The sequence below is a fragment of the Carcharodon carcharias genome, chromosome 18 (genome assembly GCF_017639515.1).
Source record: "Carcharodon carcharias isolate sCarCar2 chromosome 18, sCarCar2.pri, whole genome shotgun sequence".
NCBI lineage: Eukaryota > Metazoa > Chordata > Chondrichthyes > Lamniformes > Lamnidae > Carcharodon > Carcharodon carcharias.
The window spans coordinates 82351671-82373114 of NC_054484.1; the positions used below are offsets into that span (position 1 = coordinate 82351671).

Below are 21444 nucleotides of genomic sequence, written 5' to 3' on the forward strand. Positions count from 1 at the left end.
TGGCCTTGAGCTGCTTTCTTGAACCGCTGCAGTCCATGTGGTGTAGGTACACCCACAGTGCTGTTAGGGAGAGAGTTCCAGGATTTTGACATAGCGATAGTGAAGGAACTGTGATATAGTTCCAAATCAGGGTGGTGTTTGACTTGGAGGGGAACCTGCAACTGGTGATGTTCCCATGCATCTGCTGCCTTGTCCTTCCAGGTGGAAGCGGTTGTGGGTTTGGAAGATGCTATCAAAGGAGCCTTGGTGAGTTCCTGCAGTTGGGTGGATGGTGCACACTGCTGCCACTGTACCTCAGTAATGGAGGGAATGAATGTTTAAGGCGGTGAATGGGGTGCCGATCAAGCGGGCTGCTTTGTCCTGAATTGTGTTGAGCTTCTTGAGTGTTTTAGAAGACAGGCCCATCCAGGCAAGTGGAGGGTATTCCATCACACTCCTTGTAGATGGTGGACAGGCTTTCGGGAGTCAGGAGGTGAGTTACTCACCACAGAATTCCCAGCCCCTGACCTGACATTGAAGTTCCCCAACCAGAGTACATTCTTTGCCCTTGCCACCATTAGTGCTTCTTCCAAGCAGTGTTATTATGGACAGTAGAGAGAGGAAAACTAAACTTCTTTATTCTCTCACCATCTGTCTGTAAGCAGAGTGTTTTTAATTATTTTAAAACTCGGCAGTGGTGGGTTTCCCCAAACCCTCAGTTTCTGTGGTCCAATTTTAGAAGTAACTCGCAGCAAACTCTTTATGATTAACTCAGACAGTTTGTTTATTCCACATTCAAACCTGGGGGATGTTTGCAACCTCACACACATATGCAGTAAGGGGTGGGGGATAGAAAAGAGGGAATTTTGCAACTGTGGATTACAGCAGGAATAGAACCACAGAAATTAATATTAGTTCACATTATTTCCAGAGCCCAGAAAGTCAAAGTCCAAAGGGTGTTTCTTTCATAGGGGTATTCAGTTCAGATGAATCCCAGATTGGAGACAGCAGCGAGAAAGTCCTTTAAAGTGAATGACAATAGAGCACGATGAGATTTATGTACATAGGCTGCTTAACAGGAATGGTCGGATACTTAAAAACAAAACAGGCTTTGAGGAGCTGAGTGATGGTGGCTGGCTGCTTGGTCAGCCAGGAGACCTGCAGTTATTCTTTTCAGGTTGAAGGTAATCAGCAGATTGATCTGTGAGGCTAGACATGTAATATTAAAATGGTCCCAAAGACTAGAAGCATGGGTCTCATGTGATGGGGCCCATTAATGAGTTAATTGCAGCCTCACAAGCAGTTTCTGTGCTTCTGGCCAAAGTCCATTGTTTGCCTTAGGAACAAAATTGCAGTTGTGAACACCTCTCCAGGTGTAACAAGTTTTGATGTCTCTGTCTTTATTGTCTCAGCTGGGGGAGTGTGTTAGTTGCCTAGTTTCATGTCCTTCCAATGAGGTGTGAGATTCCACATGGATGAGACGAAAACTCCTTTGTTCTTGTAACTCCTGCTAGAAGCTTCCAGAACAGATGGCTAATCCTGTGTGTCATGTGACATGCAGCAGCCATATTTTAGTTCATCAAAAGTCCATTGTTAAAATTAACAAAAAAAGAATAAAGTTTGATGGACACAGTTTTTGATTTCTTTCATGTCTTATAGATGTGTCAGAGTTCAACATGGAGGAGTACTTATTCACCAGCTGACGGGGTAATGGGGGTGCAGTTGGTCATAATCAAGAGGAGGTTTCCTTTCCCATGTTTTAGATGATGCCATGAAGACTTTGTGGGGTCTGGAGTCAATGTTGAGGCCCTGCAGGGTAACTGCCTCCTGACTGTATACTGCTGTGCTGCCGCCTCTGGTGGGTCTGTCCTGTTGGTGGGACAAGAAATTTCCAGGGATGGTCATGGTGGTGTCTGGACATTGTAAGGCATGATTCCATGAGTGTGACGAGGGCAGCCTGTTACTTGACTAGTCTGCTAGTCAGCTCTCCCATTTTTGGCACAAGTTCCCGAATGTTAGTAAGGAGGGCTTTGCAGGGTTGACAGGGCTGGATGTGCCATGAATACTGATGGTGCAGAGGTCATGCCAGGTGGTCCACCCAATTTTATTACTTATCAACTTTTCTGTAGCAGTCCAGTACAACTGGGAGGCTTGCTAGGCCATTTCAGAGGGCACTTAACCACATTGCTGTGGGTCTGGAGACAAATGTAGGTTAGACCAAGGAATGATGGCAGATTTCCTTCCCCAAAGGACTTTAGTTCTCCAAACATTTGCAGAGATATTTATGGGTTTATACTTTTTCAAGTATAGATTTGTTATACTGTGGCTGTTTTATGTAATTTCCTTGACACATCTTTAAATTGAAGCTGAGTCTCTCCACATTCCTGTTCACACTGCCCTGCTCTTTCCCATAGCCCTGTATCAATTCCAAACTAATCCCATTGCCCCGCTGTCTCCCCATAGCCCTGTTTCATTCCCAAAATATTCCCACTGCCACACTCTCTCCCCATAGCCCTCTATCAACCCCAAACTAATCCCACTATACTGCTCCCTCCCCATAGCCCTGTGTCAATCCTAAACTTATCCCACTCCCCCACTCTCTCCCCATAGCCCTGTATCCAACCCCAAACTAATCACACTGTCTTACTCTCTCACCGTAGCCCTGTATCAATCCCCACACTAATCCCACCGTCTTGCCCTCTCCTATAACCCTCTATGAATCCCCAAATAATCCCACGGTCCTGCTCTGTCCACAGCCCTGTATCAATCCCAAACTCATCCCATTGGCCCTCTCGCTCCCCATTGCCCTGTATCAATCCACAAACTAATCCCACTGTCCTGCTCTCTCTCCATAGCCCTGTATAAATCCCAAAGTAACCCCACGGCCCCACTCTCTCCCCACAGCGCAGTATCAATCCCAAACTAATCCCACTGCCATGCTCTGTGCTCATAGCGCTGTATCAATCGCAAAGTAATCCCACTACCACTCTCGCCCAATAGCAATGCCAAACTAATCCGACTGCACCACTCTCTCCCTATAGCCCTGTGTCATTCCAAAACTAATCCCACTGCCCCACTATCTCCCCATAGCCCTCTATCAACCTCAAACTAATCCCACTGTCCTGCTCTCTCCCCATAGCCCTGTATCAATCCCAAATTTACCCCACAGACCCACTCTCCCCATATCCCTGTATCAATCTCAAACTAATCCCACTGTCCGACTCTCTCCCCATAGCCCTGTATCCACCCCCAAACTAATCACACTGTTTTGCTCTCCATAGCCCTGTATCAATCCCAAACGCATCCCATTTCCACACTCCCTCCCCATTGCCCTGTATCAACCCACAAACTAATCCCAGTGTCCTGCTCTCACTCCATAGCCCTGTGTAAATCCCAAACAAATCCCATTGCCCCACTCTCTCCCCAAAGCCCTGTATCAATCACAAACTAATCCCACTTCCTCGCTCCGTCCTCAAAGCCCTGTATCAATCCCAAACTAATCCCACTGCCTGATTCTCACCTCATAGCCCTGTATCAATCCAAAACTAATCCCACTGCCTCACTCTCTGCTCATAGCCCTGTGTCAATCACAAACTAATCTCATTATCCTGTTCTCTCCCATAGCCCTGTATCAATCCCAAACTAATGCCACTGCCCCACTCTCTCCCCATAGCCCTGTATCAATCACAAACTAATCCCATTATCCTGTTCTCTCCCATAGCCCTGTATCAATCCCAAACTAATCACACTGCCTGACTCTCACCTCAGAGCCCTGTATCAATCCCAAACTAATCCCACTGCCTCACTCTCTGCTCATAGCCCTGTATCAATCCCAAACTAATCACACTGCCCCACTCTCTTCCCATAGTCCTCTATCAACCCCAAACTAATCCCACTATACTGATCTCTTCCCATAGCCCTGTATCAATCCCAAATTTATCCCACCATCTCACTCACTCCCGTTAGCCCTGTAACAATTCCAAACTAATCCCACTTCCTCACACTCCACCCATAGCCCTTCATCAATCCCAAACTAATCCCATTGCCTCAGTCTCTCCCAATAGCCCGATATCAATCCCAAACTAATTCCAGTGCCCCACTTTCTCCCCATAGCACTGTATCAATCCCAAACTAATCCCACTGCCACACTCTCTGCTCATAGCCCTCTATAAGCCCCAAAATAATCCCACTCTACTGCTCCCTCCCCATAGCCCTGTATCATTCCCAAATTTATCCCACTCTCCCACTCTCTCCCCATAGTTCTATATCAATCCCAAACTTATCCCACTGCCCCACTCTCTCCCCATAGCCCTGTACGCACCCCCAAACTAATCACACTGTCTTAGTCTCTCTCCATAGCCCTGTATCAGACCCCTCACTAATCCCACTGTCCTGCCTTCTCCTATAGCCCTGTATGAATCCACAAAATAATCCCATTGTCCTGCTCTCTCCACAGCCCTGTATTAATCCCAAACTCATCCCATTGGCCCTCTCCCTCCCCATTGCCCTGTATCAATCCACAAACTAATCCCACTATCCTGCTCTCGCTCCATAGCCCTGTATCAACCCCAAACTAATCCGACTGTCCTGCTCCCTCCCCTTAGCCCTGTATCAATCCCAAACTTACTCCACAGCTCCACTCTCCCCATAGCCCTGTATCAATCCCAACTAATCCCACTGTCCAATTCTCTCCCCATAGCCCTTTGTCAATCCCAAAATAATCCCACTACCCCACTCTCTCCCCGTAGCCCTGTATCAATCCCAAACTAAGTCCTCTGCCCAGCTTCCTCCCCATACCGTATACAAATCCCAAACTAATCCCACTGCCCCACTCTCTCCCCATAGCCCTGTATCAATCCCAAACTAATCCCACTGACCCTCTCTCCCCATTGCCCTGTATCCATCCCCAAAATAATCCCACTGTCCTGCTCTCTCCCCTAGCCCTGTCTCAATGCCCAAACTAATCCCACTGTCCTGCCCTCTCCCATAGCCCTGTATCAATCCCAAACGAATCCCACTGCGCCACCATTTTAACATGGTGCTATATCAATCCCAAACTAATCCCACTGCCCCACTCCCTCCCCATAGCCCTATATCAATCCCCAAACTACTCCCAGTGCTCTTCTGTCTCTCCATAGCTTTCTATCAATCCCAAACTAATCCCACTGTCCCTCTCCCTCCCCATGGTCCTGTATCAATCCACAAGTTTACCCCACTGTCCTGCTCTCTCTCCATAGTCCTGTATAAATTCCCAAACTAATCCCTTTGCCCTGCTCTTTCCCATAGTCCTGTATCAATCCCAAACTTATCCCACTGCCCCATTCTCTCCCCTTAACCCTATTTCAATCCATAAACTAATCCCCCTACCCTGCTTTCTCTCCATAGCACTGTATCAATCCCAAACTAATCCCACTTCCTCACTCTCTACCCATAGCCCTGTGTCAATCCCAAACTAATCCCATTGCCCAGCTCTCTCCCAATAGCCCTATATCAATCCCAAACTAATCTCACTGCCCCACTCTCTCCTCAATGCCATGTATCAATGCCAAAATAATCCCAATGCCCCATTCTCTCCCCATCGCCCTGTATCACTCCCAAACTAATCCCACTGTCCCACTCCCTCCCCATAGCCCTGTATCAATCCTCAAACTACTCCCAGTGCTCTTCTGTCTCTCCGTAGCTTTCTATCAATCCCAAACTAATCCACTGTCCCTCTCCCTCCCCATAGCCCTGTATCAATCCACAAATTTACCCCACTGTCCTGCTCTCTCTCCACAGTCCTGTATCAATCCCAAATTTATCCCACTGCCCCATTCTCTCCCCTTAGCCCTGTGTCAATCCACAAACTAATCCGCCTGCCCTGCTTTCTCTCCGTAGCCCTATATCAATCCCCAAACTAATCCCACTGTTCTGCTCTCTCCCCATAGTCTTGCTCCAATCCAAAGTTAATCCCAGTACCCCACATTCTGTCCCCACATTCCTGTATCAATCCTAAACTAACCCCATGTGCCCCACTCTCTCCCCATAGACCTCTATCAATCCCAAATTAGTATCACTGCGTCCCTCTCTCCCTGTAGCCCTGTATCAATCCCAACCTAATTCCACTGCCCAGCTCCCTTCCCATACCCTGTACTAATTCCAAACTAATCCCACTGCCCCACTCTCCCCATAGCCCTGTGTCACTCCCAAACTAATCCCATTGCCCCACTCTCTCCCCATAGCCCTGTATCAATCCCAAATTTATCCCACTGACCCTCTCTCCCCATAGCGCTGCATCTATCCCCAAAATAATCCCACTGTCCTGCTCTCTCCCCTAGCCCTGTCTCAATGCCCAAAATAATCCCACTGTCCTGCTCTCTCCCATAGCCCTATATCAATCCCAAACGATTCCCACTGCCCCAATCTCTCCCCATAGCACTGTATCAATCCCAAAGTAATCCTATTGCCCTACAGCCCTGTATCAATCCCAAACTAATCCCACTGCCCCATTCTCTCCCCATCGCCCTGTATCACTCCCAAACTAATCCCATTGTCCCACTCTCTCCCCATAGCCCTGTATCAATCCCCAAACTAATCCCACTGTTCAGGTCTCTCCACATTGCCTTGTAGCAATCCAAAACTAATCCCACTGCCCCGCTCTCTCCCCATCGCCTTGCATCAATCCCAAACTAGTCTGACTGCTCTGCTCTCTCCTCATTGCTGTGTATCCATCTGAAACTAATCCCACTGTCCTGCTGATCCTGTAGCCCTGTATCAATCCTAAACTAATCACACTGTCTTCCGCTCTCCCCATAGCCCTGTTTCACTCCCAAACTAATCCCCCTGCTCCATTCTCTCATCAAAGCCTTGTATCAATGCGAAACTAATCCCACTGTCCCACCCTCGTCCTACAGCCCTGCATTAATCCCAAATAATCCCACTGCCCTGTTCTCTCCCCATGGCCCTGTATCGATCCCAACTAATCCCACTGCCATGTTCTCTCCTCAATGCCTTGTATGAATCCAAACTAATCTCTCTGCTCCACTCTCTCCCCATCACCCTGTATCAATCCCAAACTCATCCACTGCCCTACTCTCTCCACCTAGCCCTGTATCGCTCCCAAACTCATCCCATTTCCCCGCCTTCTGCCTACAGCCCAGTGTCAATCTCCAAACAGCCAATCATGTTGCACGCAGAAGGTCAATGCACCTTGTGGCCAAAGCTATCCGCCAGAACTCATTTTGATCAACTTTGGGAGTCAGAGTTGAATGTCTGAGAATTTTTTTCTTTGAATTGACCTTGGATTTTAAAATCTTTTTTCCCCTCGTAGACAATGCCTTTCCTGATACTGGGCAGGGACTACTGGGGTTGTGTTCCATTACCGTAACTTGGTTAACGGGAGGCTCAATGGGGTTTTTTTCTGTCCACCTTATTTTTTACGTAGATTTATATGACTGTGGGCAATGGATGTTACCGGAACAGGAGAAGACCATTCAGCCCATTGAGCCTGTTCCACATGCAGCTTGATTGGAGAAAGCATCAAAGCCAAATCCAATCCAGTCATCACCCAGCATCCAACACCGCTCACCAGATAGGAACAGGAACCTTGGCTGAATTTTACTTTCCAACAATTGCATTCCCATCATCAACCAAGGCAGCATAAAGCAGGGAGCTGGCTGACCCAGGTGGCGAGTCCAGACTTTTGCTTTTATAATCAATGCCTTTTTATTCCCAGGTGGAAGGGATACTGCTGGACTCGGTGGGAAAGGTGGTCCCTATCGTTTGGATGCAGGGCACAAGGTGTACCAGGTGTCTCAGGCTGAAAAGGATGCAGTGCCAGAAGAAGTGAAGAGGGCTGCAAGAGAGATGGCTGAGAAAGCATTCAAGGAGAGGTAAGCACACTGAATTTATTGTCGTAACTGCACTGTTTTTATTCTTTCATCCACTAAATGTGAAGATGATTATTATATCAAACGCACATCTTCAGCCTAGCAACAGCTGTAATTTCAAGGAAAGGTGTCCTGTTGAATAGAGAGTCTAGCGTAAGGTCAGAGAACACAACTGTTTCCATTTGCCTTTCAAAACAATCTGCGACTATTTGGAATGAACAGGAGGAAGGGAAGAAGAATGTGGTAAATACATAGAGGAGAGGAAGGAAGAAGGAAGCAGAGAGGAAGGGCATAGGATAAGGAAGGAAAAAGGAGGAATTTTATGAGGCAGTGATGAGTTCTTTTGCACCAGCTTTCCATGCCCTCTCTTAATAAACTTTTCTACATCAGAGAATGGTGAGAATGTGGAACTTGCTAATGTTGGAAAGTTGATGGAATATGTAATAATAGTCTATTTTCATTAATACCCCTTTATTTCTAATACATTTCAGTTTCTCCACATTCTTGCACAACTCTTTAGACTAAGGGTTAGATAAAGAATAAAAGATGACAACCTCTGCCCTTTGATATATTTGAGTTGACTGCTTGGAGGCCAAGTCTGATGTGACCTTGCCTAGTTCTATTTCTAGCCTTCAGACTGACTGCAAAGGCTATGGACCCTGACAATATTTTGGCAATCGTACTGAAGACTTGTGCTCCAGAACTTGCCACAGCCCTAGCCAAGTTGTTCCAGAATGGCTACAACACTGGCTTCTACCCGGGAGAGGTGGTAATGTAGTGGTATTGTCACTGGACTAGTAATCCAGATCAGGGTAATCAGGGTAATGCTCTGGGAACCTGAGTTCAATTCCCACCACGGCAGGTGGTGGGATTTGAATCCAGTAAAAATCTGGAATGACCATGGAACCATTGTCGATTGTCGTAAAAGCCCATCTGGTCCACTGATGCCCTTTAGGGAAGGAAACCTGCTGTCCTTACCTTGCCTGGCCTACGTATGACTTCAGATCCACAGCAACGTGCTTGACTTTCAGCTGCCCTCTGAAATGGCCTAGCAAGCCACTCAGTTGTATCAAACTGATAAAAAGCCTAAACGGAATGTAACAGGATGGACCATCAACCTAGGCACTGGAAACGACAACGGCAAACTCAGCCCTGTCAACCCTGCAAAGTCCTCCTTACTAACATCTGGGGATTGTGCAAAAATTTGGAGAACTGTCCCAAAAACTAGTCAGGCAACAGCCTGGTTGAGCCATACGCAACCATGTATTACAGGTAATGTCCCAGACTCCACCATCATCATCCCTGGGTATATCCTGACCCACCGGCAGGACAGACCCAGCAGATGGCGGCACAGTGGTATACAGTTGAGAGGGAGTTGCCCTGGGAGTCCTTAACATCAACTCCAGACCCTATAAAGTATCATGGTATCAGTTCAAACAAGGGCAAGGAAACCTCCTGCCGATTGCCACGTACCACCCTCTCTCAGCAGATGAATCAGTGCTCCTCCATGTTGAACATCCCTTGAAGGAAGCACTGAGGGTGGCAAGAGTGCAGAATGTACTCTGGGGAGACTTCAATGTCCATCACCAAGAGTGGCGCAGTAGCACCACCACAGACCGAGTTGACCAAGTCCTAAAGGACATGGCTGCTAGACTGGGTCTGTAGCAGGTGATGAGGAAACTAACAAAAGGGAAGAACATACTTGACCTCATCCTCGCCGACCTGCCTGTTGCAGGTGCATCTGTCCATGACCATATCGGTAGGAGTGACCACCGCACAGTCATTGTGGAGACGAAGTCCCATCTTCACATTGAGGATACCCTCCATCGTGTTGTGTGGCACTAACACTGTGCTAAATGGGATAGATTTCGAACAGATCGAGCAATTCAAGACTGGGCATCCATGAGGTGCTATGGGCCATCAACAGCAGCAGAATTGTACTTGAACACAATCTGTAACCCCATGTCCCGGCATATTCCCCCATTTTACCATTATCATCAAGCCAGGGAGTCAACCCTGGTTCAATGAAGAGTGCAGGAGGGCATGCGAGGAGCAGCACCAGACATACCTAAAAATGAGGTGGCAACCTGGTGAAGCTACAACACAGGTCTGCTTGCGTGCCAGACAGAGCTAAGCGATTCCACAACCAACGGATCAATCTAAGCTCTGCAGCCTTGCCACATCCAGTCGTGAATGGTGTGGACAATTAAACAACTCACTGGAGGAGGAGATTCCACAAAAATCCCATCCTCAATGATGGGGGAGCCAGCACATCAGTGCAAAAGATAAGGCTGAAGCAGTTGCAACAATCTTCAGCCAGAAATGCTGAGTGGAAGATCCATCTCGGACTCCTCCTGAGACCCCAAGCATCACTGATGCCAGTCTTCAGCCAATTCAATTCACTCTACATGATATCAAGAAACAGCTGAAGGCACTGGTTACTGCAAAGGCTATGGGCCCTGACGATATTCCGCAATAATACTGTGGACTTCTGCTCCAGAACTCGCTGCATGCCTAGCCAAGCTGTTCCAGTGCAGCTACGATACAGGCATCCACCCAGCAATGTGGAAAATTGCCCAGTTATGTCATGTACACAAAAAGCAGGACAAATCCAACCTGGCCAATTACTGCCCCATCAGTCTATTCTCAATTATCAGTGAAGTGATGGAAGGAGTGATCAACAGTGCTATCAAGCTCCATTTGCTTAGCAATAACCTGCTCACTGACACTCAGTTTGGGTTCCACCAGGGCCACTCAGCTCCTGCCCTCATTACAGCCTTGGTCCAAACATGAACAAAAGAGCTGAACTCCAGAAGTGGGGTGAGGCAAAGCCTTTGACAAGGTCCCACATGGGAGACTTATAAAGAAGGCAAATGCACATGGGATACAGGGTAATTTGAAAAGGTAGATTCAAAATTGGCTTAGCTGTAGGAGACAGAGGGTGATGACAGAAGGCTGCTTTAGTGACTGCAAGCCAGTGTCCAGTGGCGTACTACAGGGATCTGTGCTGGGTCTCCTATTATTCGTCATTTATATAAACGACGTAGATGACTATGTGGGGGTTAGGATTAGTAAATTTGCGGATGACACAAATATTGGCCAGGTGGTTAACAGTGAGATTGAGTGTCTTGGGCTACAAGAAGATATAGACGGCATGGTAAAATGGGCAGATAAGTAGCAGATGGAATTTAACCCTGAAAAGTGTGAGGTGATACACTTTGGAAGGAGTAATTTGACAAGGAAGTATTCAATGAACGGTATGACACTGGGAAGTCCTGAGGAACAAAGGGACCTTGGCGTGTGTGTCCATAGATCTCTGAAGGTGGAGGGGCATGTTAGTGGGGTGGTGAAAAAGGCATAGGGGACACTTGCCTTTATCAATCAAGGCATAGATTATAAAAGTAGGGAGGTCATGTTGGAGTTGTATAGAACCTTGGTGAGGCCACAGCTGGAGTACTGTGTGCAGTTCTGGCCGCTACATTATAGGAAGGATGTAGTTGCACTGGAGGGGGTGCATAGGAGATTCACCAGGATGTTGCCTGGGATGAAACATTTAAGTTATGAAGAGAGGTTGGATAGACTTGGGTTGTTTTCATTGGAGCAGAGAAGACTGAGGGGCGACCTGATCAAGGTGTACAAGATTATGAGGGGCATGGACAGGGTGGCCAGGGAGCAGCTTAGTTGAAGGGTGAGTCACAAGGGGACACAAGTTCACGGTGAGGGGCAGGAGGTTTAGAGGGGGATGTGGGGAAAAAACGTCTTATCCAGAGGCTGGTGACGGTCTGGAATGCGCTGCCTGGTAGCTTGGTGGAGGCGGGTTGCCTCACATCCTTTAAAAAGTACCTGGATGAGCACTTGGCACGTCATAACATTCAAGGCTATGGACCAAGTGCTGGTAAATGGGATTAGGTAGGTAGGTCAGGTGTTTCTCACATGGCGGTGCTGACTCAATGAGCCAAAGGGCCTCTTCTCCACTGTGTGATTTTGTAATTCAGTGACTGCCCTTGACATCAAGCCCGCACTTGACCGAGTGTGGCATCAAGGAGCCCTAGCAAAACTCGAGTCAATGGGAATCTGGGGGGAAAACTCTCCACTGGTTGGAGTCATACCTAACACAAGTCAAGATGGTTGTGGTTGTTGGACGTCAGTCATCTCAGCTCCAGGACACCACCACAGGAGTTCCTCAGGGTAGTGTCCTTGGCCCAACCATCTTCAGCTGCTTCATCAATGACCTTCCTTCCATCATAAGGCTATCAAGTCTATCCAAGACAACCCAAGTCTATCCAACCTCTCTTCATAACTTAAATGTTTCATCCCAGGCAACATCCTGGTGAATCTCCTATGCACCCCCTCCAGTGCAACTACATCCTTCCTATAATGTAGCGGCCAGAACTGCACACAGTACTCCAGCTGTGGCCTCACCAAGGTTCTATACAACTCCAACATGACCTCCCTACTTTTATAATCTATGCCTTGATTGAAGTGGGGATGCTCGCTGATGATTACACAATGAAGTTCCCTTCCAAACTACTCACAATCCTGACTTGGAAATATATCACCGTCCCTTCACTGTCGCTGGGTCAAGACTCTGGAACTCCCTCCCTAACAGCACTGTGGGTGTACCTACACCAAATGGACTGCAGCAGTTCAAGAAGGCAGCTCATCACCACCTTCTCAAGGGCAACTCGGGATGGGCAATAAATGCTGGCCCAGCCAGCGAAGCCCATATCCCGTGAATGAATAAAAAAGAGGAAAAAGGGATCCCCCACTCCATTATAGTGTGAACAAGATTGGGATGTTTCCTTTCAGAGTCCTAGAAACGAGCACCTACATGTTGTTATGTTTTACTTTTTCCTATGAAAGAGCTCATTTTAATCCAATTCTACATGAGGAAAGAAAGAACTTGCGTTTATATAGCACCCTTCACAACCTCAGAGCCAATGAAGCACTTTTAAAGTGAAAGTTCATTAGCCATAGTCCACAAAGGACCATATTTATCTCTGTCCATTAGAGAGAGAGAGAGACAATGGTAATTTATAGCTTGAGGACAGCCACTCCACACGTGTGGGGAAAGGTGAGGAGGCAGGCCTCGATTAACTATCACAGCTGGTAGGTGGATTGGCGTCATTGTGCTAGCCATGACACTAGCCAACTGAGTTAACTGATCCCACCGCATTTTATTGTAGGAAACATCATAATTTATAAGTAGCAAGAACCCACAAATAGCCATGTGATAACATACAGGCTTCTGTTTCTAGTTATGTCAGTTGAGCGATAGACATGGACCAATATACAGATGAGGAGAATTCCCTTGCCCTTCTCCAAAATAGTGTCATGGGATATTTTATGTTCACCTGAGAAGGTAGATGGGGCCTTGTTTTCATGTCTCTTCTGAAAGACCCCATGTCAGACACTCACCATTGCACTGGAGTGTCAGTCTAGATTTTTTATTCAAGTTTCTGGAGTAGGGCTTGAGCCCACAACCTCTGAATGAGATGAAATTTCCGCCTACTGAACTATGGCTAACGCCACAAAATGAAGAATTATGGAACAACCTTCAAACATTTCAGAAATTCTCCTGTTATTCACGGCATGAGGAACAGGTCAGAGTTAACTTTTGGTACAACACTAAAGAGATAAAGAACTGTCCATTTTCTTTTTCAACTGCCCCCTGCCGCATCAAGTGTTACTTGTGCAGTTCCTGCCACCAAGGGACACTCTTTTATACGACTGCTGTGCGACCCCTTAAACAGCTGCTGGACTCGCTCACTATTAATATCTCTCTCCAAACCTGGACGCAAGATCATAACCGACTCCAACCTATCAACCAACAGATAAAAACAAAAAAACCGCGGATGCTGGAAATCCAAAACAAGAACAAAAACAGAATTACCTGGAAAAACTCAGCAGGTCTGGCAGCATCGGCGGAGAAGAAAAGAGTTGACGTTTCGAGTCCTCATGACCCTTCGACAGAACTTGAGTTCGAACTTGCAGTCGTATGAAAGAGTGTCCCTTGTTTTTGTTTTTGTATCAACCAGCAGCTTCATCCCACCACAGACTTCAGACTGTCTCTTATTGACTCCTTCCTATTCTCCTTTTACAGCCAGGATAAATCTATCTGAATACAAAAACAAAATGCTGCGGGAGCTGGAAACCTGAAATATAAACAGAAAATGCTGGAAATATTCAGCAGGTCAGGTAGCACCTGTGGAGGGAGAAACAGTTAACATTTCAGGTCAATGACATTTCATCAGAAGTGGCTAGAGTGAAGGAAAAAGAGAAAGTAAACAGAGAGACCAGTAAGCTCCTTTTTGGTGTAAACAACTCTGAGTTTCAGATTTCCAAAAGCATTTCTCCACAAATAGTTCTCATTGGGAATAGCCAATTTCAGAAGCATGAACAAAACATTCTTTGTCATTGCACAAGATTCATCCAATTTCTTGTCAATGTCAACACATCAATTCTTTTGGGATTTCCTGTTAATTGTTCAACTGCATGAAGGGAAGCATTTACAAAGTTTGAACTGAATCATGAATGAGGCAAGCCTCCAATTAAAACCACTCAAAAAGTATTGATTAATATTGAAACATCTGACAAACTGTAAGACAAAAAAAATGAGCATTGAACACTCCGGAAAGTATAAGCACAGTCTATTCTGAGTGTGTTTTGAAAAGACCATTTAGAGTTTGTTCATTGTGTTGAAATCAAAGCAGCTTCTGTTTCATTTTCCTGAACTGATAGTAATTCACATCAGTGAATGCTGTCAGCTGCAGGATAATTCTCACTTGATCGTGAAAACTCTTCACCACTGTCTAAGCTTTGCAGTACAATGAACTGAGGATGATGGACTAATGTTCAACTTGACCTGCTGTGATCATGCACATTGTTGCCTGATTTAGCATCAAAACATAATTTCAATTACTGTAATTACAAAACCTGAGAGATACAATGAGTGCACCCTTTTCAATACTCAAGCACACTATATCCCTTTCAGTACTCAAACATGCTATAACCCTTTCATTACTCAAACACATTATATCCCTTTCATTACTCAAACACGCTATACCCCTTTCAATACTCAAACACACTATACCCCTTTCAATACTCAAACACACTATATCCCTTTCAGTACTCAAACACGCTATACCCCTTTCATTACTCAAACACACTATATCCCTTTCAATACTCAAACACACTATACCCCTTTCATTACTCAAACACACTATATCCCTTTCAATACTCAAACACACTATACCTCTTTCAATACTCAAACACAATATATCCCTTTAATACTCACACTATCCCTTTAATACTCAAACACAATACATCCCTTTAATACTCAAGAACACTATATCCCTTTAGTACTCAAACACGCTATACCCCTTTCATTACTCAAACACGCTATGCCCCTTTCAATACTCAAACACACTATATCCCTTTCAATACTCAAAGACGCTATACCCCTTTCAATACTCAAACACACTATATCCCTTTCAATACTCAAACACACTATATCCCTTTCAATACTCAAACACACTATATCCCTTTCAATACTCAAACACACTCTATCCCTTTCAATACTCAAACACACTATATCCCTTTCAATACTCAAACACACTATATCCCTTTCAATACTTAAACACACTATATCCCTTTCAATATCAAACACACTATACCCCTTTCAATACTCAAACACCTATATCCCTTTCAATACTCAAACACACTATACCCCTTTCAATATTCAAACACACTATATCCCTTTAATACTCAATCACACTATACCCCTTTCAATACTCAAACACAATACATCCCTTTAATACTCAAGCACACTATATCCCTTTAGTACTCAAACACACTATACCCCTTTCAATACTCAAACACAATATATCCATTTAATACTCAAACACACTGTATTCCTTTAATACTCAAACACACTAGATCCCTTTAATACTCAAACTCACTATTTCCCTTTAATACTCAAACACACTAGATCCCTTTACATAGAACATAGGAGCAGGAGTAGGACCTTCAGCCCTTAGAGCCTGCTCCACCATTCATTATGATCATGACTGATCATCCAACTCAATAGCCTGCTCCCACTTTCTCCCCATATCCTTTGATCCCTTTCGCCCCAAGAGCTATATCTACCTCCTTCTTGAAAACATGCAATGTTTTGGCCTCAACTACTTTCTGTGGTAGCAAATTCCACAGGCTCACCACTCTCTGGGTGAAGAAATTTTTCACCTCATTCCTAAATGGTCTACCCCGTATCCTCAGACTGTGACCCCTAGTTCTGGACTCCCCCACCACCGGGAACATCCTTCCTGCCTCTACCCTGTCTAGTTCTGTTAGAATTTTATAGGTTTCTATAAGATCCCCCCTTATTCTTCTGAACCTCAGCGAATATAATCCCTCCTCATATGTCAGTCTTGCCATCCCAAGAATCAGTCTGGTAAACCTTTGCTGCACTCCCTCTATAGCAAGAACATCCTTCCTCAGATAAGGAGACTAAAACTGCACACATTATTCCAGGTGTGGTCTTAGCAAGGCCCTGTATAATTGCAGCAAGACATCCCTGCTCCTGTACTTGAATCCTCTGGTTATGAAGGGCAGCATACCATTTGCCTTTTTTACCACCTGCTGCACCTGCATGCTTACCTTCAGTGACTGGTGTGCGAGGACACCCAGGTCTCGTTGTACATTCCCCTCTCTCAATTTATAGCCATTTAGATAATAATCTGCCTTCCTGTTTTTGGGACCAAAGTGGATAACCTCACATTTATCCACATTTTACTGCATCTGCCATGCATTTGCCCACTCACTCAGCTTGTCCAAATCACACTGCATCCTCCTCACAGCTCACCCTCCCACCCAGCTTTGTGTCATCTGCAAATTTTGAGATATTACATTTAGTTCCCTCATCTAAACCGTTAATATATATTGCAAATAGCTGGTGTCCCAGTACCGATCCTTACGGTACCCCACTAGTCACTGCCTGCCATTCGGAAAAAGACCCTTTATTCCTATTCTTTGTTTCCTGTCTGCCAACCAGGTTTCTATTCATTTCAATACACTACCCCCAATCCCATGCACTTTAATTTTACACACCAATCTCTTATGTGGGACTTTGTCGAAAGCCTTCTGAAAGTCCAAATAAACCTCATCCACTGGCTCCCCCTCATCAACTCTACTAATTACATCCTCGAAAAATTCCAGTAGATTTGTCAAGCATGATTTCCCTTTTGTCGATCCATGCTGACTCTGCCACTGATTTCCAAGTGCTCAGCTATTAAATCTTTTATAATGGAATCTAGAATTTTCCCCACTTCTGATGTCAGGCTGACTGGTCTATAATTCCCTGTTTTCTCCCTGCCTCTCTTTTTAAATAGTGGGGTTACATTAGCTACCCTCCAATCTGTAGGAACTGTCCCAGAGTCTATAGAATCTCAGAAGATGACCACCATTCTAGGGCCGCTTCCTTAAGTACTCTGGGGTGTGGATTATCAGGCCCTGGGGATTTATCGGCCTTCAGTCCCATCAATTTCTTTAACACCATTTCCCTACTAATACTGATTTCTTTCAGTTCCTCCCTCTCACTAAACCCTGTGTTCCCCAACATTTCTGGTATGTTATTTGTGTCCTCCTTTGTGAAGACAGAACCAAAGTATGTCAGTTGGTCAGCCATTTCTTTGTTCCCCATTATAAGTTCCCCTGTTTCTGACTGTAAGGGACCTACATTTGCCTTCACCAATCTTTTTCTCTTCACATACCTGTAGAAACTTTTACAGGCAGTTTTTATGTTCCCTGCCAGCTTACTCTCGTACTCTATTTTCCCCTTCTTAATCAATCCCTTGGACCTCCTTTGCTGAATTCTAAAGTGCTCCCAGTCCTCAGGTCTGTTGTCTTTTATGGCCAATTTGTATGCCTCTTCCTTGGATCTAATACTATCTTTAATTTCTTTTGTAAGCCATGGTTTGGCCACCTTTTCTATTTTACTTTTGCTCCAGACAGGAGTAAACAATTATTGCAGTTCACCCATGCGCTCTTTGAACATTTGCCATTGCCTATCCACTGTAATCTCTTAAGGTAACGTTTCCCAATCCATCATAGCCAACTCGCACCTCATACCATCGTAGTTTCCTTTATTAAGATTCAAGACCCTAGTCTCAGAATCAACTACATCACTCTCCATCTTGATGAAGAATTCTATCAAATTATCGTCGCTCATCCCCAAGGGGTCTCGCATAAGGGGTCATTACACAATACCCAGACCAAGATAGGATGGCCTGTTCTCTAGTTGGTTCCTCAACGTATTGGTCCAGAAAACCATCCCGTATACACTCCAGGAATTCCTCCTCTACGGTATTGTTACTAATTTGATTTGCCCAATCTATATGCAGATTAAAGTCACCCATAATTATATATGTTCCTTTATTGCATGTGTCTCTAATTTCCTGTTTAATGCCATTCCCAACATCACCACTGCAGTTTGGGGGTCTATATACAACCCCCACTAACGTTTTTTGTTCCTTAGTGTTTCTCAGCTCTACCCATACAGATTCCACATCGTTAGAGCTAATATTTTTCCTCATTATTGTGTTAATTTCCTCTTTAACCAACAATGCAACTCCACTGCCTTTCCCTTTTTGTCTGTCCTTCCTAAATACTGAATACCCCTGGATGTTCAATTCCCATCCCTGGTCACTCTGCAGCCATGTCTCCGTAATCCCGACTATATCATACCTGTTTACATCTATTTGCGCGGTTAATTCATCCACTTTATTGCGAATGCTAAAGGCGTTAAGGCACAAAGCCTTAAGGCTTGTCTTTTTAACATCACTTGTCCCATTCCTACCATTTTTCACTGAGGCCCTGTTTGATTCTTGCCCTTGATTTCTCTGCCTATCACTTTTCTTATTCACCTTTCTGTCTTTTGTTCCTGTCCTTAATTCCTCTTCCTTGACTCCTTGCATAGGTTCCCATACCCCTGCCATTTTAGTTTAAACCTGCCCCAACCACTCTAGCAAATGTTCCCCCTAGGACATCAGTCACTGTCCAGTTTGTACTGGTCCCACGTCCTCCAGAACAGGTCCCAATGTCCCAGAAATCTGAAACCCTCTCCCTCATACCATCTCTTCAGCCACGTATTCATCCGATATATCCAGCTATTTCTACTCTGAATCGCATGTGGCACTGGTAGTAATCCTGAGATCACTACCTTTGAGGTCCTACTTTTCAACTTATTTCCTAACTCCCTATATCCTGCTCTTAGGACCTCATCCCTTTTTTACTATGTCGTTTGTACCAATGTGTACCACGACCACTGGCTTCTCACTCTCCCCCTTCAGAATGTCCTGTAACCACTCTGAGACATCCTTGACTCTAGCACCAGAGAGGCAACATACCATCCTAGAGTCTTGTTTGCTGCCACAGAAACACCTATCTATTCCCATTACAATTGAACCCCCTATATCTATTGCATTCTCACATGTTTTACTCCTCCCCTTGTGCAGCAGAGCCAACTGTGGTTCAACAAATTTGGCTGTTGCTGCTTTCCCCTGAGATGCCATTGCGCCTCAACAGTATCCAAAGCAGTATATCTGTTTTGCAAGGAAATAGCCACAGGAGATTCCTGCACTGCCTGCCGGCCTCGTCCTCTTGCTCTGCCTGGTGGTCACCCATTCCCTTCCTGCCTGTGGACTCTTAGCCTGCGGTGTGACCACCTCTCTATATGTACTATCCATGATACTCTCTGCCTCGCGGATGCTCCACATTGTCCCCAGCTGCCGCTCCAGTTCCGAAACTGGGGCTTCCAGGAGCTGCAGCTGGAGACACTTCCCGCACACATGCTGGCCTCAGGCACTGGAAATGTTCCCAGCTTTCCACGTAGAGCAGGCGGAGCGCACCATGGCTTTGAGCTCTCCTGCCATGATTTACCCCTTTAAATTAAATTAAACCTTTTGGAAGATACTTAATATCAAATAATATCAATTACTCTAGGGCCCTTCTTCCCTGCTCCTCGATGCTACAGAATATAGCCCTTACTAACGATGAACCACAAAATAAGACCTTAAAAACTATAAGTGATAAAAGTAGTAAATACTCGACCGTACTCCCGGTATTCAAAGGATCACCTCGTTCCCTCAGTCACCAAACTCCAACTTAAGCACTGTACTGTAGCCCAAAGCAGCACTCCAGTGCAGACAAAATGCAACTCAATACTTTAGTACTCAAACACAATATATCCCTTTAATACTCAAACACACTACACCCCTTTAATACTCACTACATCCCTTCAATACTCAAACACACTACAGCCCTTTAATATTCAAACATCTTTGCAGAGCCCGAGTGAGAATGCTGTGAACTTAGGTTAAGGGGCAGAGTAATCTGGATGCAGTTATGGAAGTTAAAAGCAAAGGTCTCACTGCACTATGAGAATCCAGGTCTCCCAGCATAAGAAAGTTGGGTACTTTTTCTTTCTGCCTTAATGCACACACACTGATGTAACTCTACACAGGCCTTGGATCAACTCAAAGAGATCACTATCAAGGTCCTCTCAGTGCATCGTGAGGACTGTCATTAAGATAACATCACTATAAAGCCTTCCCTTTTTTAATTTATCCTCTATTTCATACTTGATGGCAGTTTTGTTTCCCAATTGCCCACCCGCCTCTCTCACCTCCCTGTTCAAGTTCCTCAACAGCACTGTGACCACTCTGACCAAGGTCACACACACCATTCCACATGCCAGATGCATGCCATCATCCCTAACTTCTCCTCCTGTATTCGACATTATCCCCCCTCCACCTCCCACTTGCACCCACCCCCCAATCTCCCCTCTATAGTCTAACTTTGCAGCATTGGTCACTGGTCACTCCACTCCATCTTCCCCAGTGTAGTACTAAATTTCCTCAATGGTTTCTCCTCCATGTACACACAGCATCAAGGAACAGATATAGGCCATTTTATCTCCTCCAGTTGGCTCCACAATTCAATTAGATGTGAGGTTGCCAACCCTCCAGGATTGTCCTGGAGTTTTCAGGAGCTCAATATTAATCCTCAGAACACTTTTGGTGGGATTTTCCGCACCTGCCCGCCGCCGGGATCTTCCGGTCCCGCTGCAAGTCAGTGGACTCACCTGTGGCAGGTCCCGCCCACAATGGGGCCGGAAAATCCCGGCCTTTGGTGAGCGACCCAGGAGAAAAATGATTTTCCTTTGAGCACTTTCAATTATTTGTTGTAAAAATAATGAAGATGGAAGAAAGGTTGCATTATCTGGCATCCAATCAGCTTTCCAGTAGGATGGGAGGGTGGACATGTTGGCTGAGCAGTGGTGGGAGTGTGGAGTAGAGCAGGCAAAGGTGGGGGATCACACCATGAAGCCTCCAGGAATACATGCAACCAAACCTGGTAAAACTAATTAGATCATGACTGATATATCCCTTAACTCCATTTACCCACCTTGGTTTCATAACCTTTAATACTTTTGCCTATCAAATATCTATCAATCTAAGCTTTGGAATTTTCAACTGATCATCAGCTTCAACAGATTTTTGCAGAGGACAGTGTCAGATTTCCATTGTGTGTAGAAGTG

At 45.4% G+C, this 21444-nt stretch overlaps 1 protein-coding gene across 3 annotated transcripts in view; it reads left to right on the forward strand.

The window, feature by feature from the left end:
• Positions 1-21444, forward strand: part of vwa8 (von Willebrand factor A domain containing 8) — a 474906-nt gene that overhangs the window by 407343 nt on the left and 46119 nt on the right. For all 3 annotated transcript variants that reach the window (XM_041211497.1, XM_041211500.1, XM_041211499.1), the window contains one exon: positions 7694-7850. In XM_041211497.1, the coding sequence (XP_041067431.1) occupies positions 7694-7850 (157 nt within the window). The remainder of the gene's footprint in view (positions 1-7693; positions 7851-21444) is intronic.